Here is a 22,834-nt window from a genome sequence, read left to right as displayed (position 1 = left end):
TCAAAATTTAAATAGATTTGATGTATATTTAAATAATTATTTGAATAATACAATAAATTGACAATATTTATATATATGTATGTATATGTATAATTTGGTACTTTGTAAGAAAGTCTTTGAGCAATGGGTAAGAAATACTAGACCAACGCATTGGCATTTGGAAAGATTTAAAATCAATTGTTGTACAATTAAGATATTAAAATAAAGCTACTACAAATATAATTTTTATATTGCCTGATTGAATATGTTATCACAGTGGCGTTGGCGACATTGGAGTTGCACTTATGTTCAGTTTTTTCTCGCACAGTTTTTTAATGTGCACTTGGTTGGTCATCTCCGCCTGCCTTAGAATCTTACGAATGTCGGCCAGACGCTCATGTTTATTGGCCAGTAAATACGCAGACTTTAATTGACCAATAAAAATGTATGACGATATGCGTAGCTCTATGCTACCAATACGTTTCACCAGCCTGTCCAACGCTTGTTTTATCTCCGTTTCATGGCTGTTCACTGCGGAATTGACAGCAATCGATAGTAGTTCATCTGCATCCGAAGACGTGCTGCCACCGTTATTGGTAGCAATACAGTCTAGCAGGCGTTCCACCTCGCCCAGACGTTGATTCTTTGCTAAGTATTTGGCAGTTGCGCCAAACACCTTCATGGGCCCCAGTTTGTATTCCTGCATGATGCTGTGAAAGAGAATACAGATTATAGAGAAATTTGGGTTTAGTTAAGGGTTTACTTTTGAAATACCCGTATGCCAATCCAAAGCCTGCGTCAATGTTCTTGCCGCACATCAATATCAGAATGCACAGTTGTATTTTTTCTGCCACTCCATCGAAAAGGGTGGGTAACAAGCCGCGTGGCGTCTCCAGTCGAATCTGTTTGAGTATTTGCAAAGTGTACAGCGAGTCATTCGCTTCAGGCTGTTCTCGTTCACACTGTGCCAGAAACTTTGCAACTTCTGTTTGGCGTCGAATCGTATTAATGTGGCCATTAAGAGAACGCGCATCCAACTGCATGGTTATGCAAGTGCCAGCCATGTTACTCGCTACGCTTACACGCCTATTGCCATCTGACTGCTGCTCTCTCTGCAAATACTCCCAGCGCGCCATGTCCAGCTCACCCTGCAGATGCATATGTGCTAGTGTCAACTGCTGGGCATTGGCATGCAACTTCTGAAAGTTGTCGCAGTGCAGCGGGTAAAACTTAACGCAAGTCATGCTTGCGCGCACTGGATCCTTCAGCAGAATCTGCAATTGGTACAAAGAGTTGAGCTGTTGATGCTGCTCTAAATAGCGACAGGTTTGCAACAACGGCAGTCGCCAGGCATTTAAGTGTGCATCTGGTTCTAATTGCTGCAGCTCCTCAATTAGTGTTGGCAAGCGACCCGCAGCCAGGGTGATCAGGAATATGTGCTGTATAAAGAGATCCGTCTCCAGTTGCTGGTGCAGCCAATATCGAAGAGCGGCGCTTAGCTCATCGCGCTGCATTAGAAAGGCAATTATGTCTGTGTGGCTGCCATAGGTGAGCACATAGTGCATGGATTCCTCAAAGTCTCGAGAGTGTCGACTGTCCACAGTGACAGGAACAGTAGTTTCGGCGTACTGGCCCTTGGCAATGTGCTTAAGTTTGGCCAGCGCATTCATTACGTTAATGGCTGGCTCATGCAGTGGTGTCTGCACCACATAGGGCTCGCGACGTCGAGAGAACAACGAAGCCAAGGAGGTATTCGAGTTGCGTATGAGCGAGGCACGTTGCAGTGCCTCCGGCTGTGGCTGGGATCGCGGCATTGTGGCAATCAGCTGGAGTATTTCTTGCAGTAAGGCAGGTCCACGTTGCGGTCGCTTCTTCAACATTGTAGAAGCTGTAGAGGGAGGGCCTTTGCCAAAGATATCCTTGTATATGCTGCTATTGAGTTCTTCTGTGGACAGTCGCATCATGCAGTGAGCAAACTTCTCACGTGCTGAAAGATGAGATGATTATGAGCATTAGAGACCATAACAACCAAATTATGCCGCTACTCACCTCCATCATAGCAGCCCGCACGTAAACAAGCCAAGCCATGGGCTGCCATAACACCCGTAGTGGCAAAGCCCCACTTCAGATGCACCTCCAGGGCCAGCTTCCAATTCTCTGCCTCGACGAGCGCATCCGCCAATTGCCGCACACTATGATTGTTTAATGGTCCAGCTGGAATTAAGGATTCACAGCCTGCTTGAACCACAGCCATAATAATCTCTGAGTGCTCGCGAATGCTCTCAAATTCACCAGGAGCTCCACGCACCTATGCAAAGAAAACAAATTAGTTGATCACGTTTTAGGAGTATTCAAAATTCATGTTTTACCTTAGCTGCCAAGGCAAGACAACTCATCATCTTGGCTACCAGTTCGTAGTCCACCTCTGGATTGGGTACAATTAGCTTCTCCAGCTTGCGACAGTGGAAAAGCAGCAAGTCCACGCACTGCCGTTGATCCAAATGATGCCGCAATATGGACAAACTCAAGGCGACGCTTGGTGCATGATCATAGCAGAATTCCTCGCGCAGTAGCTTGTCGTGCGTAATGATGCCACTGAGTCGCCACTTGTAGCTCGAGGGAGGACTGGGCGATGAACGTGTCGGCATGGCAGGAATTTCATTAATGTTTAGCTGCTCCTCTGCCACAACTGGCGTATAGCAATCATTACAGACACGCACCTCTACTTCACCGTACAGCTCTGGAATAATCATGCGCTGCGTGGAACAAGCATAGCACACGACACGACCACAACGTCTGCAATGATGACGTCGCATCAGCATTGTGAAGGCGGACCGGCGGCAACACATGCAGTGGCTCGCCTCCTCATCTGGTGTCCATTGCTCACGAGTGGGCGCCTCGCTGGGCATCTTGAAGGTTCCGCAAAGCGAGTCCAGCGAGTTTTGCACATCTGTGCCCAGAGATCCCGGCTCAACGGAGCTCTCGCGTCGCACACTGGCTATGTTGTAGTCCAGCGCCTTGCTGGCGTAGATGCGGAGTAGCAAATCAAAGCAATCATTACTAATAACATGATCCTGTTGATACGCGTTGAAGTTGAGCAGTATAAATGCCTCCGAATTGGAGTGACCCAATTGGAAGCGTAACTTGCCGCTGCTGGGACCGCTGCTGACATTGTAGACGTGGCCACGCTTATTAAAGCAGTAGACACATGGTCCCACGGGCATGCGTTGCTGCAACTTGGCACGCACCGGCTCCAGCAGTTTGGCCAGCAGCTCGAAGCGAGTGTTCATTACCAGTTGTTCCACAATCAGCAGCGGATAACGCAACAACGACCAGAAATTATGACGCTCCTCAATTGGCAATTGACGCATCAGCTCAAGGGACAACTGATAGTTGCGATATGGTCCAGGATCCCGAGCATGACACTCCAGATAATCAATAAGCCACTTCAACAGTGCCAGCGAACGCATCTTGTCCTTGTGCGTGTCCAGAAAGTTGACCATAACTGGTATGGGAAATAGTTCCGCAATGCGTAACAAATTTGCGTCCAGCTCATCATCATCGTTTAGCTCTAACAGCGTATCGAGCAGAGTGAGCAGACAGACACGCTGCTGACCAGCTGCATCCGTTAGCTGCACCATGCGACACCAATCGTAGCACAATTCGTAATGTCGTCCCTGTAACAGCTGCTCGAATATCACATTCGGCGTCTGCCGGCCAAAGTCGTAGGCTTGTGGCCAACTCTCAAACAGCAGCAGTGAGGAGACTTTTGCATAAATCGTAATGTCTGATAATGTGTGCTCTAGTTGACTGCGCAGCGCTGTGGGAATGTCCCTCGTCGCCGCTCGATGCTGGAGTGTGCGCTCAATGAGTTCCTTGGCCAACTGACTGCTTGAGATCTTGGTAAAGTGTTGCTGCAGCAGTTTGGCTCGTGTGCCCAAGGCGTGCATGTGAAATGCCAGTTGAATTTGCCGTGGATCCTTTTCTATCAGCTGACTGATCAAAAGATCCATACGCGACTTCAATTGTCGAATATTTTCTGCAAAGAAGTAATACTTTTAGAACGATCGATTCAATTCTTAGATATATTTTCATTACAAACATTAAGATTACACTCACCAGTCTGACCACCAATGCCAAGAAGTAGAATATTCAATTGCAACTCCTTACTCAGATCCAGGCGCTCCAGCGTAGTACTGTCTAACTTGTAGGTGTGTAGAGCAGCCATCACTGGATTGCGGGCGTACATCAGCGACAGCGTGGACATCTCGGGCAACTGCATCAATTGCTGAAGGCAACTATAGTTCAAGGACGTCTCTGTGGCATTGATAGGAGTCAGGTCACCCACTTGGATAGCTTGCAGCAATTGAGCGAGTAGTTGATTGTGCTGGAATATATAATTGTGAATGGACTCCTGTTTCTGTGGCTGCACAGAACGTGGCGGTTGTCTGCCTCCCGCCTCTGTGAGTTGTGGGCAAATGTTGAGCGCAATAACGTGCACCAAATTCAAATGCAGAGCATTCACATTGCTTTCAATCTCCAGCGGTGTGATGTCGCACTCGTAAATTAGTTCGCCAATAACCTGGTAGGGGTCGTGACGCAACAATTGCGTGTTATGATACTCCAAATTTGGATCCCGCAGCTGAAGCAAACGTGCTAGCTGTTGAGCGTAACCACAAAAGCGGGCGTAGTAATTGTGTCGCGATTTAAGTTGCTGAAAGAGTGATGCGTGAGCTCGCAAGTCCCTGGAATGTGAGTAATCCTGGGATGTTTTTTTGTACAGCGTTGTGAAGGCAGCTTCGCGCTGCAGCTGCAAGGCGAGTGGAGCTGGTTTCAGCGCATAGATATGGCGATAGAGCAGCTCGTTTAGTGCGGGCTTGCGGCCAGCGCCCTCAAGAAGACGCATGCATTCGCAAAGATTTTGTATGAGGTACATGGCGCCAATCTCGCGTGGATTAACATCACTTGATCCATCGCTTGAGAGTTGCTGCTGCTGCTCTTGTTGTTGTTGTTGCTGGCGTCTAATTACCAGCAAGAGATTGCAAGTGATTTCTCGATTGAAGCGTAGATTCACAATCAAATCACATATGATCAGAGCATTGAGATTACGTTCTTGAAACTGCTGCAGAAATGCATACTGAACATTCGCACTGTGCCGCTGTAACAGACTTCGCAACTCGGCGCTGTGTTGCAGCTTCTGCGCCTGCGCAAAGTTATCCACGACGCTGATGATCTTGGATAGTTCAAAGCCTTTGGCAGCGACGCTTTTGATCTTCTCCACAGTAGTTGTGGTGCCATCGGACGCGACATTGCCATCGCCATCCAATGCCTCATAGTTGGCATAAATGCCAGACAATTTCTGCTTGATTAGCTGTTGATGCTCCATGAACTGCAGCTCTCGATTCAGCTGACTGTCCTCCAAGTGGAAGGTCTGTAAGTTAAGAAATTGCAATTTGAAATGGTTTAACAAAGATCTTTTGGTCTATCAACTTGCCTCTATTATGTACTTTACGTCGTTGAAGTTCTTCAACGCCAATGCCATAATGGCCAATTGCTCAGGCGTGCTCAGCATTTTGGGTATAATTGAACGCTCTGGAGGCAGCATAATTGCCACAGCCATCTGAGGTTCAACATGCCGCCTTTCCATGACACTTCCACAATGTTTTAGCTGATGAGCACGTGCACGACATTCCTCCAGTGTGGGACCATCAACAGCTCTGCTTGCAGCCTGTCCACTGAAGCTGGCAGCGCGTCGTTGGCGGCGAGATTTGCGTCGCGTGAGGCTGGAGGCATGATAGCACCGCTCTCGACTCTCATCATCGCTGGAAGCTTTCTCTTTTGTGTGGTTGTGCTGTTGAATCAGTTGCAGCAGCTGTTCCGGCTCCAGCTGACATCCTCGCCTCGGTGTTGCCTTCGTCAACGATTGCTCAATTTTCTGCAATATGCTAAATTTCCACAGTGCCTCACTGATCGCATCCACCAGACGCTGGAAGCAACGTTGCTCCTCCTCCGTAGCGCATTTAAAGTCCTGTGTGTGCAGCTTCTTGGTAACGAAACTCTTGAGAAACGTAAACAGAGCATACAAAACGGAAGCCCGACAAATGAAGCCATATCGTCGCTGTTTAGTGTTGGGCACATTGAGAGTGCGTGGTGGCGTCGCCTCATCGTCCACATACTGCTCGTCATCATCGTCCCCGTCGTTGTCGCCATCAGCATCGTTGTCGCTATCGCGTTGATTCGGCTTTTGCAACTGTTCCCAGCGCAGAAATACCAATTGGAAGATATCCATTAGGACCGAGCACAGAGTGTTTATGCCGCGTAGCTGACGCAGCTGGGTCGAGAGCAATAACAGCTGTTCCCTGGTCGTGGCATCATGCTGCTCCAATATCACATTGTGCACATGACAAAGCGCTTGGTAGTAACTCAATGTTTCCATTTCTTCGGCCCGCAAACACTTGAGAGTTGGCGTTTGTTGTTGCCACTTGAAGGTGTCCTCGATGAGCTGGACAATCTGGTCGCTGTTAGATTGAATTCCATACTCATAGATCAGCGGCAGAACCCCAGGAGCACGCAGCAGAGCCTCCACTTTGATGGTTTTGCAGGCGTTACCATCCTGTTGCTTCTGGAGAAACTTCAGAAGAGCGCTCAGACGTTGAAAGTCCGCGTAGAAGAACTGATGCACCGGCTGCAGATCGACGGGCACTGCGGCCACATTGAAGGCGTCCAGCACCTGGTTCAACGCCGCCAGCTCATCAAGAGGCTGCGTGCTCAGAGCAAATTCATTGGCAAGTCTCAAAATAAGTAAATTGTTACGCAGCGTGTGATCCTTGATGCATTCAAAATTCTTGAGCAGTTGGCACAAGCGTGGCACAAAGTGTTCCCGTTGCTGCAATGCCAGGTGTAGCACTAGTTGTCTAGCATCCGGTGCGTTGCTCCATAGGATCTGCTGTTCCTGCTGCTGTTTTTGTGCTTGGAACACAGTGTTTATCAAATGAGAATCTTGGCGTGCCAATAGCGCCAACATTAGGTTATCATTCTTGCCCCATGGCACAGTAACTAGGCGTTCCTTGAGCTTCTGCTGCATCGACGCTGCCTCTAGGATCTGTTGAGGGAAATTCGCCAGTACACTGAGGGAGCGTGTTGATGCAGCTGGAGAGTCAACAGCAGATGCGTCATCATCGAGCAATTGCCTAAGGGCAGCGCTAATTATTCGACCAATCTGGAATTTGGACTGCGCATGCAGAACTTGGAGTATTTGCAGCGTTGGATAGGGCAAGGCAATGAGTAGAGCCTTCAGACGTTCATTATGTGACAGTCCACCATTAGCATTGAGGAATTTGACGAAGAGCTACAAAGAAATATACGAATAAGAAACAAAGAAGGTTTTTGACAATGCTTCTCAAACTGTACACTGCAAGCAACAAGTGAATCGCAAACTTACTTTGACAATTTGCTCTTCTTCGGGGGGCAGTAGGTCGATCAGTTGTTGTAATTGCTCTGGTTGCTGTTGTGTCTCCATTGTTTTGATACTTCGACACCTGTTGCTTTTATTCTTCTTTAATATATGAATAAATCACTTCTATTGTTTGCTTGCTGCTCTGTTAAACGCAGTTCATTGCACACACAGTCAATAAGTAATTGAGATTGGAGGGCCGACTTTAAACTTCTAAATATTCTACTGATTGCTTATTGTTCGACAATGCACTTTTGTTTTCTTTTCTGCAGCAGCAGCTGTCCTACTGCCATAACAGCAACAACAACAGCGACAACAACAACAACACACACAACTGATAACCGAAGCCTGCATAATATTTTACCGTCTGCTATGGGCAGATCAATTGAAGCACTGCTTAGTGCGATCCAGCAGCACAATGCCAGGCAGGCGATAAACAGCTTAATACGGCACTAACATATTTATATACATATAAACAAAACCAAATGTATGTCCGACGCGGCAAAGCAATAATCACATACTGGCTGGCGATTCGTTGCCATTCACGCAAAATAAATCAGCTGGCGCTTCATCAAATAATAAGTGATTGCCAGTCAGCTGCTACAAACAGTGCTGTCAAAAAAGCAATTATCCCAAAAAAAAAACTATTTTTTTTCCTGAAATAACACCCATAATTTAAGATGAGCATAACAATATAGATGCTTTGATTATTATTAAGTTTAATACTTTTTTTTTAGAATATGCATTTAATAGTACACAATTTTGAAATTTAAAATAGGCTTACAGCAAAGCGCAAAAATCTTAACCGACAATTCGATAAGACGCTGGTTATCGTAATCGAATTCAAAGGTGTAGCAAGTAGATCTATTAATTGGATTAAGTCTATGGCGGTTGACTTTGTGTGTAGATATGTATATATACGAGTGGCTGCTAACTAAATATATAGTGATATTTCGTCATCGCAAGCCACCGTCATGGGAATTCATTTGAAAAGTAAGCGAGAGAATTTAAGAGAATTTTATTAATTAAAATAATAATCTTTCAATACAGAAATATTGCTGATTGGTGCCTGCATCATTGGCTGCATTTCCATTTTGTTTATGCTCATTTGTCGTTTACTGCAAGACAATATTCCCAATGTATTGCCAATAAAAGACGGAGAATTTACGTTCGACTATGTGATAGGTAAGCTCTGCTGCTCTGCGTATCGGTTATGAAAAGTAATCCTTCTGAGTTTCAGTTGGGGCTGGAACAGCAGGATCAACGCTTGCCTCTTTATTGGTTAAACACACCAATGGCAGTGTATTGTTGATTGAGGCTGGCGGCTCTTTTGGCTACCTCAGCCGCATCCCGATACTCACCACATTTCAGCAGAAGGGCATCAACGACTGGTCCTTTCTTTCTATGCCTCAAAAGCACTCTTCCAGGGGATTGATCGAAAGGCGGCAATGTCTGCCCAGAGGCAAGGGTTTGGGTGGCTCAGCCAATTTGAACTACATGCTGCACTTTGACGGCCATGGCCCTGATTTTGATTCGTGGCGCGATATGCACAATTTAAGCGATTGGAGCTGGAAGTACATGCGTCCATTTATGATGGCCGCCAAATCGAATGCTGCTGAACTGTTTGAGATACCAAGGAGCTACTCCGCGCTATCGCAAGCTTTAAATGAAGCTGAATCTCAGTTTGCAAATAAGCCATGGAAATTTCGACGCTCCGTGTACAACATAAAGAATGGACTACGGCACTCGGTGCTCCAAAAGTTTCTGCTGCCCGTGCTTAGGAGCGTCAATCTGCGTCTGCTGCCCCAGGCTCTAGTCAAGCGAATCCAGCTGGCTGCCAAGCCAACGTTAAGAGCAAGCTCAATTCTAGTGGGTGTTAAGAACGAGGACAACAAAGAGCTGGAGCTCAATATTAAAGTGCGCCGTGAGCTATTGTTATGTGCAGGCGCCTACCAAACTCCTCAACTTTTGCTGGCCTCTGGCATTGGCGAACGCACAGAGTTGGCTAAGTTGCAATTGCCGTTGCAGCATCACTTGCCACTGGTGGGGCACGGTCTGCACGATCATTTCAATCTGCCATTGTTTGTCTCCATTGGCATCATTGGACCCACTCTCAACCAGCAAACGTTGCTTAGTCCACTCAATTTATTTAATTACTTAAGCAGCGGCACTGGAGCTTTTGGAAATTTTGGTGTAGTGGGCCATGTGGCTGGCCATGAGAATCCTTTGCCATTTGGCATCACTTTCTTTGGTGCTGGCGCCATTGATGAAAGTGCTTTGATGTCTATTTCCAATTTCAAACGTGAAGCATTTCGGGCCCTCTTCCCGCGCTATCACAATGCATCGCAAGAGGGGTTTGTGGTCATTTCCAGTTGTCTACAGCCCAAGTCCAGGGGCACTGTATCGTTGTTGCACAAGAGCATGCGCAGAAATCCACAAATAGATCCCAATTATTTGAGCGACCAGCAGGATGTGGCATGCACCATGGCAGCTATAAGGAATGCTGTTAAGGTAGTAGTTTTTCATGATTTGTCAGAAGCGGTAATAATAATTTCTTATTTACTCTTAGTTGGTCACCTCGGCTGCTTTTGCCAAATTGCAACCGCGCATTCATTGGCCCAAGCTGCAGGAATGCGCCAACTTTGGACCATTTGAAAGAGATTTTGTGCAGAATCAACCCTCGGATCTTTATTTGGAATGTGTAATGCGACATGTTGGTCTCGGCTCACATCATCCAGGTGGTAGTTGTGCTTTAGGTAGTGTTGTGGACTCGCAACTTAGGTGAAATAATTCTAATTTCTAAATTTACATATATTTGTGGATTAATAGATTTCGATTTACAGATTATATGGTGTTCCCAATGTGCGTATAGTCGATGCAAGCGTGTTGCCTCGGCCAATCTCTGGTAATCCTAACACAGCTATTGCTGCAATAGCCATGCGCGCAGCTTCTTGGATATTGAAGGATGAGCTACGCGATTTTAGTTAAGCCGACTAAAATGCCCTTTTACGCATTATTTACTAACCAAAATTTACTATCAAATTTTGTTTCTATTTTTTTGGCTTTAACACGATCACTTTCTTTGCAATAGTTTCCATACAATATTCAGTGATATTTTTGTAATAAAATTATTGGAAAACACGTTAAATTAAATGTTTTAAGTAATAACGCAGATAGAATATTTATTTTATTTAATTTATTTGTAACACCACACCATGAGCTTTCCGCATACTTTAGGAAATAAGAAAGAAGAGAGAGAGAACGTTTCTTCTTACCGGAGAGGGACAAAAATAGTGTGAGAATTATACAATTATAATTGTATCATGAGTGTGACTATAGGAGTTCAATTCTTTAATAATGGATATGTTTTTTTTTGCATGGGAATGGCGATATTCCAACAAAAAATTTTTAAACTAAATCAAGTAGGCCGGTCAACAATGTGATCAATGAAATTTCCTAAATATTCCTAAACTATTTTAGTCTAAAACACGTTGGCAGCTCAGTGAAAACGAAATAGATCGCGAAGAATTTGATTTTATCGGGTTTCTCCTATATTCTCGTTTTTTTTTAAAGCATTTGTCAAATTCTACCTGTGAAGTTTTTTGAATAATTTTTAAAAGACATGGCTTGGGCTCCATCCACAGACTTCGAGAATGATTTGGTCGATATGCAGCCAGATCGCAATTTCATCCATGGCCAGTTGGCATACGATGCGGCAAATCGCGCTCAATGTCGCGAGTTTACTCCGCGTCCCAAATCAACTTACGAATATCTGGAGAAGCGAGAGAAACGCAACCAAGAGCTCGAAAAACAGTATGGCTCCAGGACCAAAGATATCAGCGATAGTTTGGCGATGATGCAGCGTATACAGGAGATTGCAGGCACCAAGAAATTGGGCGAGCATGCGACCATGGCGGATTGGGAGGATCGAAGTACCGCCGAACATGAGGTGATTGCTATGATGCGACACTATGGATATCAGTCCAGTGCCGATGGTTCGATGGGGAAACTTAGCGAAGATGATGATCGATTGCCCAAAGACAAGATTCTCATCATACGCAATGGACGGGAAAGTTTCCCATTGATTCTGGATCCAAATTACTTTGGACCGTGTCGAAGACGCAACTCTACAAAGCCAAATGATGTAATCAATACATCCAGCAGTGGATCCACCATCTATACAGATGCCAATTCATCAATAGAAACGGAGAGCAATGCTACATATAGATCGGCCACATCGCGTTTGGATGACACCAACAGCAGTCAGGATGATGACATTGAAATACCATATAAGTTGCTAGAATCTTCGGATGAGGAACTGGAGCAGGCAAAGGAGCAAGTGCCGAAACCGAATACCAACAATCGGACAAAACGTCGTCCTCGTTCATCACAGAAAGAAAGAAAACGTGCACAACAATCAATTTAATTTATAATGCTTTGACAAAATCGAGCACTTTAAAGACTGGATTTAAATATATAGTTAATTAACCAGCTTGCAAATGAGTATACATAGAATATAATACTCGATCTCTTGAAGTTAAGTGAGAAAGCCGAGCATTGCGATTAGAATCCCAGAGCCTTTTCGTCTCATTACGAAATTCGAAGTTCTAACGCAGAGCATAATTTCTTATTATTAGTTAGTGATATTATTTAGTTGTAAGAGATATCAATCGATAACTCCTTTAACCCAGCAACTTTCATCCATGCAATGAGAGTGTCCTCCCGAAAAAGTATCCAGCTCTACGTAAATGTGACCGGTAACTTATGGACATATTTGCTAAGGTAGTTCTCACTGTTTTATCCAAAAAATAATTAGTGGTAAAATAAATAAATTTGAACACACTTATTACATTAAACATTCTTATTTTATGCAAATAAAAAACATTCCTAAGTTTAAATACAATTTGAGCTTACAGTTTCTCAACCTTGGCTTTGATGATGCGCAGCGGATCAACTGGCCGATCGTTCTTGTCCGTTTCCACCATTCCAATGCGTTTCACCACCTCCATGCCAGTGTAAACCCGGCCAAAGATTGTGTGTTTATTGTCCAACCACTGCGTGGGCGCTAGCGTAATAAAGAACTGGGAGCCATTTGAATCGGGGCCAGAGTTAGCCATGGAGAGTATACCAGCGCCCGTATGCTTTAAATCGCTATGCAGCTCATCTGCAAACTCGGAGCCATAAACTGAGGCTCCGCCGCGTCCAGTTCCCGTTGGATCTCCACCTTGTATCATGAAATCACGAATGATGCGATGGAAGATCACGTTGTTATAGTAGCCCCTTCTGGATAGTTCTGCAAAGTTGTAACACTATTGAACACACTATTAGTAAAAGCTTAGTTGCTTTTCAGATATGTGAAACTTACTGTATTTGGCGCGTGTTTCCAATACAACTCCACTGTTATTTCGCCCATGCTACAGTCAAAAGGGTGAATAATTGTGAGATGCACACCGGTTTGTTTATTTCTACTTACGTCGTTTCCAGCGTCACAAAATGAGGTTGCCACGCCTTGTCTGGCACACTACTTGCTGGAGCATTTGTCAACATATTTAAAAGTTGTTAGCAATACAATCTATTTAATAAACAACTTTTTATTTATTTGTGTCCAGTTTTTTCAGATTGTCTTGTTTGTGTTAATACAATATATTATCGATAGGCTAATTTTGATATATTGTGCTTGGTTGATTACCGATATGTTTTGGTGAGGAGCAAATTATCGCGTGAGGAGCGTTTCGAAATTTAAAAATTACGTTATTTTTAAAGAACACCATAATTAAAAAAAAAAAAATGGAATTTATACTTGCACTTACACTTGATTTTGCTTAATTGGACTGACACCGCAAAGCAATTCGTTTGAAATTACTTATGTGTATCTTTAAGTGTTAGGGGTCATCGTAAATTGTACATAATTCGATTTTACTACACAAATAAAAAGCATTTCACACATTCATTGACTGCACAAAATTGGATAAACTTTTCCGTAAATACATATGAATGCACAAGTATCTAAATAAAGCCTTTGTCTGACACATTTGTTGAGTGTTTTTGGGGGTCAATAAAATGACGCAAAGATGAAGGGGCAACTCACATACAACATGCGTCTAAGTCAGTTTCACGAATATGTATGTATGTTGAAACTGGACACCAAAGTGTCGCAATCCGACCGCAAGTCTAACACAGCAGCTGATTAACTAAAATATATCCATGTGTGGATCTTGTCTACTGCCCCAAACCTAAATTGCCCCGACAATTGACAATTGAGCGAAATTGGATTGAATCACAGTGCCGTTGTCTAGAGCCCAGTAACATGAATGGAACCCACTGGTTCAGTAAATCACAGACAGCGCAAGGTTGTCAACGTTAGAACGTCAGAGAGTTTTGGAATACCTTTCTGCACGGCTCTCGCTTCTCAAAATGAACAATATATCCCAGGTTCTCAGCGAGCTGCAACGATTCTCGTGGCCCGATTATGTTGCGTTTGTGGCCATGTTTCTGCTCTGTATCTTTATTGGCATATACTTTGGTTTCATGAACAAATCCGTATCCGAGAATGATTATATGCTAGGCGGTCGTAAAATGCCAATCGTTCCCATCGCCTTCTCCTTGGTGGCCAGCTTCATATCTGGCATTACACTACTGGGATTGCCAACAGAAGTGTACTCGTATGGGACTCAGTATCTTTATGTGGGTTTCGGTGTCATCGGCATGGGTATCGTGATGGCAATCTTCTACTTACCAGTCTTCCACGATCTGAACATTACGTCCACTTATGAGGTAAGTAAATAATTAACATCTTTATTCAGACATATGTATAATTATACATCTTGCAGTACTTGGAGCTCCGCTTTGATCGTCGCCTGCGTATGTTTGGATCCGTAATGTTTGCCATTATGAATGTGAGTTAAATCGCCTGTCCAGGCTGACCCAAGATTGTAATTTACTCTTTTTACTCTTTTAACTAGGTTGCCTACCTGCCAATTGTGATATATGTTCCGGCTCTGGCTTTCAATCAGGTAACTGGAGTGGGAGTCCACACCATAACCCCCATTGTGTGCATAATTTGTGTGTTCTACACCAGCATGGGCGGACTTAAGGCTGTAGTCTGGACGGATGTTGTTCAGGCGGTGTCCATGCTGGGAGCCCTTGCATTAGTTGCTGTCAAAGGCAGCATGGACATTGGAGGTGCCAATGTTGTGGTGGAACGTGCTTGGCACTCAAACAGACTCGAGGCTCCCGAGTGAGTTTTATCAACTGGGAAGCTCCAAGCGAAAGTCTAAGGTTGTTGTTCATTTGCAGCCTGAGCATAGATCCCACTGTGCGTCATACCTTCTGGTGTTTGTTCGTCGGTGGAATTGTATACTGGACACAAACAAATGCCGTCTCCCAAAACATGATTCAGCGCTACCTTTCACTGCCCACACTCGCCGACGCCCGCAAGGCTTTGTGCATCTTTTGTGCTGGAGTTCTGATCTTGATGGCTTTGTGTGGCTACAACGGACTGCTCATCTATGCTACCTATCAAAACTGTGATCCACTAACTACCAAGGCAAGTAAATTAAATTTAAAAAGACGTGTTCTAAATACTTAAACACAGTTGGCCAAAGCTCGGGATCAACTGCTGCCGCTCTTTGTGATGGATACGCTGGGTGAATTGCCTGGCATGACGGGACTATTCATAGCTGGTGTCTTCAGTGCCGCCTTGAGCTCCCTCTCCACCTGCCTTAACTCAATGTCTGCCGTCGTTTTGGAAGACTTTGTCAAACCTTATGTGAAGGTGCAACTCTCCAATAGTGCCACCACTTGGATCATGCGCTCCGTCGTTGTGGGTGTGGGTGTGCTTTGTGTGGCTTTAGTCTATGTGGTGGAGCACATGGGCACGGTGCTCCAGCTGACAATGAGCTTAGAATCCATAACGAATGGTCCGCTTTTTGGCATCTTTACGCTAGGCATTCTTGTGCCATGGATCAACGGCAACGTGAGTTGTAGATCAATGCAAATATTTATGTTATAATGACTGCATTTTTCTAGAGCGCCATGTTGGGCGGCTGCGTTGGCGTTGTGGTTATGTCCTGGGTAAGTCTAAATGCGCAATGGGCCATTGCCTCGGGTGCCATCAGCTACCAGACAAAGCCTTTAACTGTAGACCACTGCGATTATACTTTCGATGCAGCCGCTCTAGTTTCCAGTGCTGCCAATACCACACATCATATAACACAAGCAGCCAGGTAAGAAGAGATGCTCCAAGGCAGGTGCATAATTTATTGTACTGCATTTGTGTTTCAGTGATGTATTTCCCTTGTATCGCATATCCTATATGTGGTACACCACCTTGGGTGCCTCGGTTACCATTATCGTTGCCCTCATGAGCACACTTGTCTTTGGTACCAACGATCCCAACGCCATAGATTCATCGCTGATCACACCCTGCATACGAAAGTTCTTTAGGTGTAATCCACAAAAAACAATGGTGAGTAAAATATGATGTCTATCTGTGTAGGTTTCGAACTGATATTTGCTTTTTTATATCTAAGGATACTTGCAATGCTGGAATTTATCTTCAAAAAACGCTAAAAAGCGATGAGGTGGCTCTATAATTGAAAGTTGTTGTTTTTTCTTAAATTTACCGGAATAAATACATAAAAATTAAAAAACAAGAGTCGCTATTTTACATTTGGCGGTTCACAAAACTTCATTAAAACAAATCTATATTACAACTTGTTGCTTTTGCCTACAAATATAGAAATTTACTTTTATTAATATAAGATACAAATTAAATACGATTAACACAAAGCGGCTCTAGGCATGATTTCACGTACATGCAATTGATGATTGTTTTGCTTTTTATTTTGTTTTTATTTGTGCTGCACTTTGTTCAGCAGAGTGAGACGTTCGCCCTCGTCGAGATGTTCAAAGAACGTGGGAAAATGTTCGTTTTGGGTGAAGTTCGCTAAAAACTTGTGTAGATTATCGCCAATATCGCTGGAGTAGTTTGATTCCTTGAGCAGGTCCTGTAGTATTTGTTCGTCCTCTACTTCGTCTTCGTCGATTTCAAAGCAAAGATCTGATACATAGCGCGGCTTGGCCGCAGTACCAGGAGCATCATCCTCCCCACTGACTTCATCCTCTGAGTCCGTAAGCGGGGCATCAATCTTACTCTCTTGGAAGTGCTGATACTCGGATATCAGCACCTTAAAGATCTTTACCAAGGCTGGAATGGTAACCCATTTCTGATAGTTGGATGCAACTGAGCGAGTACACACACGATTGCCACTTGGTTCCTGCACCATCTCCTTGTAGGTTATGGAGGTCAAGCGATTGTCCTGGGTAGCCACGCCATACTCGAACAGTTTGCAAAGTGCCATCGTGGTGACCTATGAGTAAATTTTCTATTAAAAATCTTATGAATATAAATATAATTTCGACTTACCTTGCGTTCGTAGGCACCAAAGAAGGAGTTTTGGCGTGACAACCAATTGGTGAGCACAAACTGCAGAGCAGGCTCACCATTGGGTCCAGGCACAGTGGAAAGAAAGTTTAGCACCGCGTCCATTTGGGTTAAGAAGAGATGAGCGAATATCAGCACCAAATTCATAATAACCTTTAGGCACTCGAGGTTCTGCATCTTGCTAATGACGGCCTTCAGTAACATGTCAACCGTTTGGCCCAGCATATTACCCATTTTGGTAATGATGGTAATAACAAGACGTCCAATCTGTCCACCGGCAGTCATTTCGGTATTCATGGGATTCAAAAGAACTGTGGCCACTTGCATCACATAGTTGACGCCTTCCCCATTCTTGTAACTGAAGATTTGCTCTGGCGAAACGTTGATAAAGCTACGCAAGCATTCGCCACCAGCCACCATAACTGTGTGATCGTCGGTATGCATCACGCAGTTAACCACAGCAGGAAATGCCGTCTCAATCAGTGCATTGGGCAATGGCGCTTCGGAGTTCCTAACAATCGTATTCAGCACATCCAAAGCAATGTCCTGTTTCTCGCTGCATTGCTCGCTCTGCAGGGCTAGAATGCTTACTATGGTCGGTATAAACTTCTCCTGTAGTGGCCCAAGACATTGTTTCTGCTGACTCAGCGCCTTAATCAAATCTTGAACATTCTCCAGCACATATGGATCCTCGGCATACTTGAGGAATGCAGCAATGGTAAGCGGCGTGATCTTCGGTTGTGCCGCGTACGCAAAATCAGCATCAAACTTCACCATCATGGTGAGAGCTTCCATTAACAGGGCCAATACAGTGGCCTTGCAGCCTGGCACGAGAGCCATTATGCCATCCAGAAATCCTGGAAGCTTCGATACCAGCAATGTGCGTCGCTCTCCCTCAGCATTCTCGTTGGCGGAGAGAAAACCGTTTAGAGATCGTACAGCGCTGATGCGCAGTATATGCGATTTCTCTGGAGACAAGCTGCAGAGCGTAACGTCAAGAATCTCGGACAACATCTGCGGATTGTACAAGTCAGTTTTAGAGTATGTGCTGAGCGTCCACAGCGCATGACCAACGAGATGCGGCGATTCCTGATGCACCAGCAAATTGCGCACAATCGTTAAATAGTTGAGTAAATCAAACTTGGAATCGCCCTCGAGTATAATATCGCGGAAGCCATGCACAGCATCCATACACGCTTCGTGTATCTTCCACCAGTTGGGATTGTTGGCCGCCTTCTCTGCCTCTGCCACACTAAAGTGTCGCCCCAACGCTTCCTGCAACGGCTGAATTGCTTTCACACCGAACTCATCGTTAATGGCCTGAAATGAAAGTTTGTGCAGAATTTAGAAGTTTGCCCACTGCACGAGTTGATCAATAACATTACCAGCAATACATCGCGGCCACACATGCGAACAGTTAGTTCCACGCCACCGTCGTCTTCGTCATCCACAAACTTCTCGGGATCTTCTTCCCAATCTTCGAGCTGCTCTTGACTGAGTTGTATGTAAACAATGGTGATGTAGATCAAATCAGCGAGCACATTCTTAATGGTGCCACGAAGTTTGCTGCAGGTCACAATGCAGTTGATGAATTCCAGAATTTGTATGATCAACGTTTGAAAGTTGGTCTGCTCGTCATCCTCTTCATTGGTTCCGCTGGCCAGCGGATTCGGTTCCGTCTGATTAACGGACACCTTGACGTAGGTTTCGGCAATCTGTGTCAGTAGCTGCCAGACAATTGGTAGAATGCGTTCCATAAACGGATTTATATACTTGGGCATTTCGTTCACCAGATATGTAAACACTAACACATATTTTAAAATGGTTGATTAAATACAAACATTATTGATTAATTTGTAACTCACCTTTGATAATCTCGGAGCGCAGCAGGAAACTCGATCCAGCGCCGCAATTCATGCTTAGATAATGCAACAACTTATCCATGAAATTGGTGAGTATGGAATTCATCATGGAACTCTGCTCCTGTTTGTCAGTAATCAAGGTTAAAATGGACATAAAAAGCTGTTTCAATGTGCGTATAGCTGAAACGCGCGTCTTGATTGAATAATTCTGCTCAGAGTCGAATATGCGATACACCTCCGGTATGACAACTGGTCCCAGTTCCTTGATTTGTGCCACATCGTATATGAAATCGCGTAACACTTGCATTGCTCCATGAATCGAATCTTCATTGCCGCTCAGACACTTTACAATTATATCAAAAAGTTCTGCCCAGCAGTGGGGATAATCGGTAGCAGCTATTGTTGATATTGTGTGGGCCACAGAGGAGCGTATCTTCGAATTCGGATCGTAGAGCCCATTGGGTAGTATGTTGCGAATTGTGCGTTTTGCTTGTTCACTGGCTACACCGCCAGTTGCCTTCTCGGGGTCATCGAGATCTGTCCAGTGGTTTTCCACGTAACGTGTAAGCATAATGATAGCAATTTGACGCAGCGGCAGCTCATGAGATTGATTCATAATGATTTCCGCCAAATAAACGCCATACCCTGCAATTCCAATATATTTAAGAACAACGCCCTAAAACTTAACTTATTGCCCGCCAATTTGAGCGCATACCTTCAGTATATTGCAGCTGCTTGTTTCGCTTTTCCGCCTGTTGCAGCACAACCGTGTCAGAGCTGAGCAAATTTTGCAGCTCCTCGATGATGGCTTGCTTGACCGAATCGCCGCTGCCGCGAACGACACCAACACCACTCTCTCCGCTGGACATGACAGAAGGAATATTAAGAACTACTGGCGCAAAAGGAAAGATTGTGCGGCCGGCCTGCAGCGATCGCAGCACATGTTGGAGACCGAGCAGTGTGACCATGAGTTAACATTTTAAATATAGTGTTTTCTTATAAAAATATACTAACATAGCATATCTTTATATAAATTCGAAATCGCATTCAATTTATTATTTTTTTGCTGCTGTTCTTAGTGTTATGAACATTAATTCTTATAATTTATATAATACTCATTTTTTACTTGCTTTAATTAGTTGATCTAAATTGACATAATTTTGATTTCAATCAAATGCAATACGATTCCATCAAACTGTACAGTTTGACACTCAACTTTTTCTATGCCAACAATAGTACGGCAGCCAATCAGCAAAAATAATAAATTTGAACTTATTATTATTAAGCTGGTTACATGCATACATTTTGGTAAATTCAAAATCCTAATAAAAGTATCCCATTACAAACAAAATAGGTTAGCCATAATATACTTTGCTTAAAAATTATATTGCTCTATTTTTATCTTTTTTAGACAATTTAGCTCATTTTGAACATTCGAGTATTTGCCCCTTATTTTGGTAGAAATAATATAACTTGAAATTTTACCTATGGTCACACTGCTGTGCTTGTGCTACCGACATCGACCTGCTGGAAATTTATTACAAATTATAAGAATAAATAAGACATAAAAGCAAGATGACTGGCATCATGGACACAATAGAAATGCCCAAATTGCCCGAAAATCAAAAAACTTTCGCCGGCATACCAGAAGCAATATTTCTAGTGAGTACAAAAAAACCAATGACAGGCGTCGCCGCCGTCGTCGTCGCCGTACGCTGAGCTAATTGCAATTCTAACCTAGACAGCAACAAAATCTAAAAGCAGCTGTGAAAAACATTGAGTATTAATCATCATTTGCTTTGCATTTGCAGGAAGAAATTGATACGTTTATGACACAACCTGAGAACGAAAATTGTGAAAAAGTCTTGCAGAGGTTGGATGAACAGCATGGCAAATATCGCTTTATGGCCTACAATTTGGAGGCGCGTCGCCGTAAGTTAAAATCTCAAATACCAGACTTAGAGCGTTCGCTGGAAATGGTGAATGTGCTGCGCAAAGAGGATGAAGAACGAGAAACACAGTTTCTGCTCAGTGATCAGGTGTTCATCAAGACCCTGGTGCCGCCCACAAAAACCGTCTATCTTTGGCTGGGTGCCAGTGTAATGCTGGAGTATCCCTTGGACGAGGCAGAGGCACTGTTAAAGCAAAACATTACATCTGCAGTGGGCAATCTGAAGTCCCTAGAGCATGATCAGGACTTCCTTAGGTGAGTGAGCTATCTTTCATTGTTGATAAGATCCATTTAAATGTATTTACTATTGATTGCAGAGATCAAATTACGACAACTGAAGTGAACATGGCTCGTGTCTACAATTGGGGCGTTAAAAAGCGACAGGCAGCGGCCAAAAGCAATGCCACCACTGCAACCACACCCTCCTAGATAGTTCGCGATGGTTCGAAGCTAAGCAAAGAACATACTACAGAAGGTAATTTGGGTGTCATTCCTTTTGTATTATTTATTTGAAAAGTTAACACAATCAATCGATAAACCCAAATAAAATCACACACTTCGCAGTGCTTTCGAGAATTCATTATTTAAAATTCACTTAAATCGACGCTCTTGCATTTTTAACTGTTTAAAACTATATTGTAATAAATATAAACAATACAATATAGTTCATATGTTGCACAAGTTTTTGTCTGTTCTTTGGGGGAAGTTTTTTTTAGGACAATTATACAGAAAATTGTATACAATTTGCTTTTGTTCTTTAATTAATTTAACAAAACACAACTTTTACTTAATATATTGGTTGAGCCATCTATTCCCACTTCATGGACTGATGATTGTAATCGCCGTCGGGGCTCACATAATTTTTGATTGGTGGAGTTGAGACGGGTCCTTTTAGTGGCACCGCAAGCAGTTGCAGGTCCACTTCGATGGCAGCCTGATAAAGTTCCTCTGACTCATTGCGCAGCTCGTCCAGTGCTTTGTTCTGGGACTGCAACAAGCGGTCAATGATTTGGAAGTCAGCTACTTTCTCATTGTGCTTAAAGCGTGCCCACTCTTTGATTAGAAGCGCCCGTGTTTCCTGCTCCGCGCCGTTAAGTTGGGGCAGCTTTCGTAGCCGTTTTCTACAAATATTATTAATAATCGAGTTGTTTGGGCTCTGTGCAGCAATTCGACTTACGCCTTGTCATCGATAAGCTCCAGCGGCACCTCCAGCTCTTCCACTGGCTTCAGTTGGCGGGCATTTTTCTCGAGTCTGCGAATTTGTTTCTCAATCTTCTTTTTTTTACGGTCCTCTCGCTGTTTAATGACTTGAGGGTCAATTTTCTTCTTTTTCTTCAGCGGCTCGGCGCATAGCACTGTTGTTGTGTGCAAACACCTCGAGGCAAGTGCGCTGCTTTGTAAGCTTAGTCTACAAGTTGTTCAATGAAGTAGAAGGCAGTTATTTGGTAATGGTCTATTGCGATAAGTATTCGCTATAATATTCACCTGGAAAGTGCACCAATAAGCGACATTATTAATTAATTGATTACCAAAAAAACAAACAGCGATCCCTGTTTGCGTAAGTAAAAGGCAATATCCAGGTGTGACCATATACAAAATTACTAAAATACGCCTTTTATTGCCGATGGGATGTACCAAAATACAAGTTTGGTGTAACAATGTCCGTTCGTGGTCACTCTAGAATGGTACAAACACTATAGTGTGACCATACAGCAAATTCAAAAAAATTCCGTTATAAAAACATGTAGTCATACTGCTGTCCAATAGATGGCGCGTTGCTACATTGATTTCAAAATCATATTCATCAATGTTTGGAAATGTGTTGCAATAATCGTGATTTCACAAAGAAGAATATGCAATTTAGTTTTAATTTTCTTTATCTGGGAAGATAATAAAACACGTATTTTTTTTTACTATTTTTATACGATTTTAAAACTTTATTTTTAAAGATGAAAATAAACAGTATACTTTTATTATGTGTTTTTGTTGTTTTAGTAAATTTTACATAATTTTCAGTAAAATAAGTAGTTTTATTTTGGTTTTTTCGATTAAAAATGTTATATTATAGTTTAGAGATTTGTTGTTGTTTTACCATTTCTTTACTTTACGCATTATTTTGTTCATTTTTTTTTTATTTTCCTTAC

At 43.5% G+C, this 22,834-nt stretch overlaps 8 protein-coding genes across 9 annotated transcripts; 4 read left to right on the top strand and 4 right to left on the bottom strand.

The window, feature by feature from the left end:
* Nucleotides 1-27: 27 nt before the first annotated feature.
* LOC133835627 (zinc finger FYVE domain-containing protein 26 homolog) lies at nucleotides 28-7,958 on the bottom strand. The gene is made up of 7 exons (XM_062265649.1): nucleotides 7,421-7,958; nucleotides 5,474-7,327; nucleotides 4,099-5,410; nucleotides 2,349-4,018; nucleotides 2,029-2,287; nucleotides 754-1,966; nucleotides 28-689 (listed from the first exon to the last, which is right to left on the bottom strand). The coding sequence occupies exons 1-7, from the start codon at nucleotides 7,496-7,498 to the stop codon at nucleotides 251-253; spliced, it is 6,825 nt and encodes a 2,274-aa protein (XP_062121633.1). The 5' UTR covers nucleotides 7,499-7,958; the 3' UTR covers nucleotides 28-250.
* Nucleotides 7,959-8,078: 120 nt separating this feature from the next.
* LOC133835628 (neither inactivation nor afterpotential protein G) lies at nucleotides 8,079-10,624 on the top strand. Its single transcript, XM_062265650.1, has 5 exons — nucleotides 8,079-8,425; nucleotides 8,483-8,617; nucleotides 8,673-9,943; nucleotides 10,002-10,213; nucleotides 10,276-10,624. The coding sequence occupies exons 1-5, from the start codon at nucleotides 8,407-8,409 to the stop codon at nucleotides 10,418-10,420; spliced, it is 1,782 nt and encodes a 593-aa protein (XP_062121634.1). The 5' UTR covers nucleotides 8,079-8,406; the 3' UTR covers nucleotides 10,421-10,624.
* Nucleotides 10,625-10,907: 283 nt separating this feature from the next.
* LOC133839673 (uncharacterized) lies at nucleotides 10,908-12,152 on the top strand. The gene has a single exon (XM_062271322.1). The coding sequence runs from the start codon at nucleotides 11,055-11,057 to the stop codon at nucleotides 11,856-11,858; it is 804 nt and encodes a 267-aa protein (XP_062127306.1). The 5' UTR covers nucleotides 10,908-11,054; the 3' UTR covers nucleotides 11,859-12,152.
* Nucleotides 12,153-12,228: 76 nt separating this feature from the next.
* LOC133839676 (peptidyl-prolyl cis-trans isomerase-like 1) lies at nucleotides 12,229-13,058 on the bottom strand. The gene is made up of 3 exons (XM_062271326.1): nucleotides 12,906-13,058; nucleotides 12,798-12,846; nucleotides 12,229-12,741 (listed from the first exon to the last, which is right to left on the bottom strand). Exons 1-3 carry the CDS (start codon nucleotides 12,977-12,979, stop codon nucleotides 12,343-12,345), a joined length of 522 nt encoding a protein of 173 aa, XP_062127310.1. The 5' UTR covers nucleotides 12,980-13,058; the 3' UTR covers nucleotides 12,229-12,342.
* A 687-nt stretch (nucleotides 13,059-13,745) lies between these two features.
* On the top strand, nucleotides 13,746-16,102 carry LOC133839678 (sodium-coupled monocarboxylate transporter 1). Its single transcript, XM_062271328.1, has 8 exons — nucleotides 13,746-14,206; nucleotides 14,263-14,328; nucleotides 14,395-14,669; nucleotides 14,729-14,978; nucleotides 15,027-15,407; nucleotides 15,461-15,657; nucleotides 15,716-15,899; nucleotides 15,964-16,102. Exons 1-8 carry the CDS (start codon nucleotides 13,847-13,849, stop codon nucleotides 16,024-16,026), a joined length of 1,776 nt encoding a protein of 591 aa, XP_062127312.1. The 5' UTR covers nucleotides 13,746-13,846; the 3' UTR covers nucleotides 16,027-16,102.
* Nucleotides 16,103-16,147: 45 nt separating this feature from the next.
* Nucleotides 16,148-19,953, bottom strand: LOC133839672 (importin-9). 2 transcript variants are annotated; one of them, XM_062271321.1, is made up of 6 exons: nucleotides 19,866-19,953; nucleotides 19,455-19,600; nucleotides 18,743-19,384; nucleotides 18,263-18,681; nucleotides 16,860-18,197; nucleotides 16,148-16,803 (listed from the first exon to the last, which is right to left on the bottom strand). In XM_062271321.1, the coding sequence occupies exons 3-6, from the start codon at nucleotides 19,353-19,355 to the stop codon at nucleotides 16,285-16,287; spliced, it is 2,889 nt and encodes a 962-aa protein (XP_062127305.1). In that variant the 5' UTR covers nucleotides 19,356-19,384; nucleotides 19,455-19,600; nucleotides 19,866-19,953; the 3' UTR covers nucleotides 16,148-16,284. The 2 variants fall into 2 exon arrangements, with proteins under 2 accessions (XP_062127305.1, XP_062127304.1); XM_062271320.1 differs by lacking the exon at nucleotides 19,866-19,953 and having other exon boundaries at nucleotides 19,455-19,722.
* Nucleotides 19,954-20,220: 267 nt separating this feature from the next.
* Nucleotides 20,221-21,290, top strand: LOC133839674 (prefoldin subunit 3). Its single transcript, XM_062271324.1, has 3 exons — nucleotides 20,221-20,401; nucleotides 20,551-20,945; nucleotides 21,008-21,290. Exons 1-3 carry the CDS (start codon nucleotides 20,315-20,317, stop codon nucleotides 21,117-21,119), a joined length of 594 nt encoding a protein of 197 aa, XP_062127308.1. The 5' UTR covers nucleotides 20,221-20,314; the 3' UTR covers nucleotides 21,120-21,290.
* On the bottom strand, nucleotides 20,820-22,324 carry LOC133839675 (large ribosomal subunit protein mL40). Its single transcript, XM_062271325.1, has 3 exons — nucleotides 22,176-22,324; nucleotides 21,868-22,098; nucleotides 20,820-21,811 (listed from the first exon to the last, which is right to left on the bottom strand). Exons 1-3 carry the CDS (start codon nucleotides 22,199-22,201, stop codon nucleotides 21,499-21,501), a joined length of 570 nt encoding a protein of 189 aa, XP_062127309.1. The 5' UTR covers nucleotides 22,202-22,324; the 3' UTR covers nucleotides 20,820-21,498.
* Nucleotides 22,325-22,834: the final 510 nt, after the last annotated feature.

Source organism: Drosophila sulfurigaster, chromosome 2R, assembly GCF_023558435.1.
Source record: "Drosophila sulfurigaster albostrigata strain 15112-1811.04 chromosome 2R, ASM2355843v2, whole genome shotgun sequence".
Taxonomy (NCBI): domain Eukaryota; kingdom Metazoa; phylum Arthropoda; class Insecta; order Diptera; family Drosophilidae; genus Drosophila; species Drosophila sulfurigaster.
This window is presented reverse-complemented; position numbering and strand designations above follow the sequence as displayed.

What these genes read in the sequence shown, in the direction of transcription:
- LOC133835628 (XM_062265650.1), top strand. An exon ending in CTATAAGGAATGCTGTTAAG is followed by an intron (nt 9,944 to 10,001) that starts GTAGTAGTTTTT and finishes ATTTACTCTTAG; the next exon opens with TTGGTCACCTCGGCTGCTTT. An exon ending in GTTGTGGACTCGCAACTTAG is followed by an intron (nt 10,214 to 10,275) that starts GTGAAATAATTC and finishes TTCGATTTACAG; the next exon opens with ATTATATGGTGTTCCCAATG.
- LOC133839676 (XM_062271326.1), bottom strand. Translation starts at nt 12,979, where the DNA reads ATGTTGACAAATGCTCCAGCAAGTAGTGTGCCAGACAAGGCGTGGCAA. An exon ending in TTTGTGACGCTGGAAACGAC is followed by an intron (nt 12,847 to 12,905) that starts GTAAGTAGAAAT and finishes TTTTGACTGTAG; the next exon opens with CATGGGCGAAATAACAGTGG. An exon ending in GGAAACACGCGCCAAATACA is followed by an intron (nt 12,742 to 12,797) that starts GTAAGTTTCACA and finishes TGTGTTCAATAG; the next exon opens with TGTTACAACTTTGCAGAACT.
- LOC133839678 (XM_062271328.1), top strand. Translation starts at nt 13,847, where the DNA reads ATGAACAATATATCCCAGGTTCTCAGCGAGCTGCAACGATTCTCGTGG. An exon ending in TAATGTTTGCCATTATGAAT is followed by an intron (nt 14,329 to 14,394) that starts GTGAGTTAAATC and finishes TCTTTTAACTAG; the next exon opens with GTTGCCTACCTGCCAATTGT. An exon ending in GTGATCCACTAACTACCAAG is followed by an intron (nt 14,979 to 15,026) that starts GCAAGTAAATTA and finishes ACTTAAACACAG; the next exon opens with TTGGCCAAAGCTCGGGATCA.
- LOC133835627 (XM_062265649.1), bottom strand. Translation starts at nt 7,498, where the DNA reads ATGGAGACACAACAGCAACCAGAGCAATTACAACAACTGATCGACCTA. An exon ending in TGGCATTGGTGGTCAGACTG is followed by an intron (nt 4,019 to 4,098) that starts GTGAGTGTAATC and finishes ACTTCTTTGCAG; the next exon opens with AAAATATTCGACAATTGAAG. An exon ending in GTCTTGCCTTGGCAGCTAAG is followed by an intron (nt 2,288 to 2,348) that starts GTAAAACATGAA and finishes TTCTTTGCATAG; the next exon opens with GTGCGTGGAGCTCCTGGTGA.
- LOC133839674 (XM_062271324.1), top strand. Translation starts at nt 20,315, where the DNA reads ATGACTGGCATCATGGACACAATAGAAATGCCCAAATTGCCCGAAAAT. An exon ending in TACCAGAAGCAATATTTCTA is followed by an intron (nt 20,402 to 20,550) that starts GTGAGTACAAAA and finishes TTGCATTTGCAG; the next exon opens with GAAGAAATTGATACGTTTAT. An exon ending in CATGATCAGGACTTCCTTAG is followed by an intron (nt 20,946 to 21,007) that starts GTGAGTGAGCTA and finishes TATTGATTGCAG; the next exon opens with AGATCAAATTACGACAACTG.
- LOC133839672 (XM_062271320.1), bottom strand. Translation starts at nt 19,707, where the DNA reads ATGGTCACACTGCTCGGTCTCCAACATGTGCTGCGATCGCTGCAGGCC. An exon ending in GCAGCTGCAATATACTGAAG is followed by an intron (nt 19,385 to 19,454) that starts GTATGCGCTCAA and finishes TTGGAATTGCAG; the next exon opens with GGTATGGCGTTTATTTGGCG. An exon ending in TTGGTGCCTACGAACGCAAG is followed by an intron (nt 16,804 to 16,859) that starts GTAAGTCGAAAT and finishes ATTTACTCATAG; the next exon opens with GTCACCACGATGGCACTTTG.
- LOC133839675 (XM_062271325.1), bottom strand. Translation starts at nt 22,201, where the DNA reads ATGTCGCTTATTGGTGCACTTTCCAG. An exon ending in CTTATTGGTGCACTTTCCAG is followed by an intron (nt 22,099 to 22,175) that starts GTGAATATTATA and finishes AACAACTTGTAG; the next exon opens with ACTAAGCTTACAAAGCAGCG. An exon ending in GAGCTTATCGATGACAAGGC is followed by an intron (nt 21,812 to 21,867) that starts GTAAGTCGAATT and finishes TAATATTTGTAG; the next exon opens with AAAACGGCTACGAAAGCTGC.
- LOC133839673 (XM_062271322.1), top strand. Translation starts at nt 11,055, where the DNA reads ATGGCTTGGGCTCCATCCACAGACTTCGAGAATGATTTGGTCGATATG.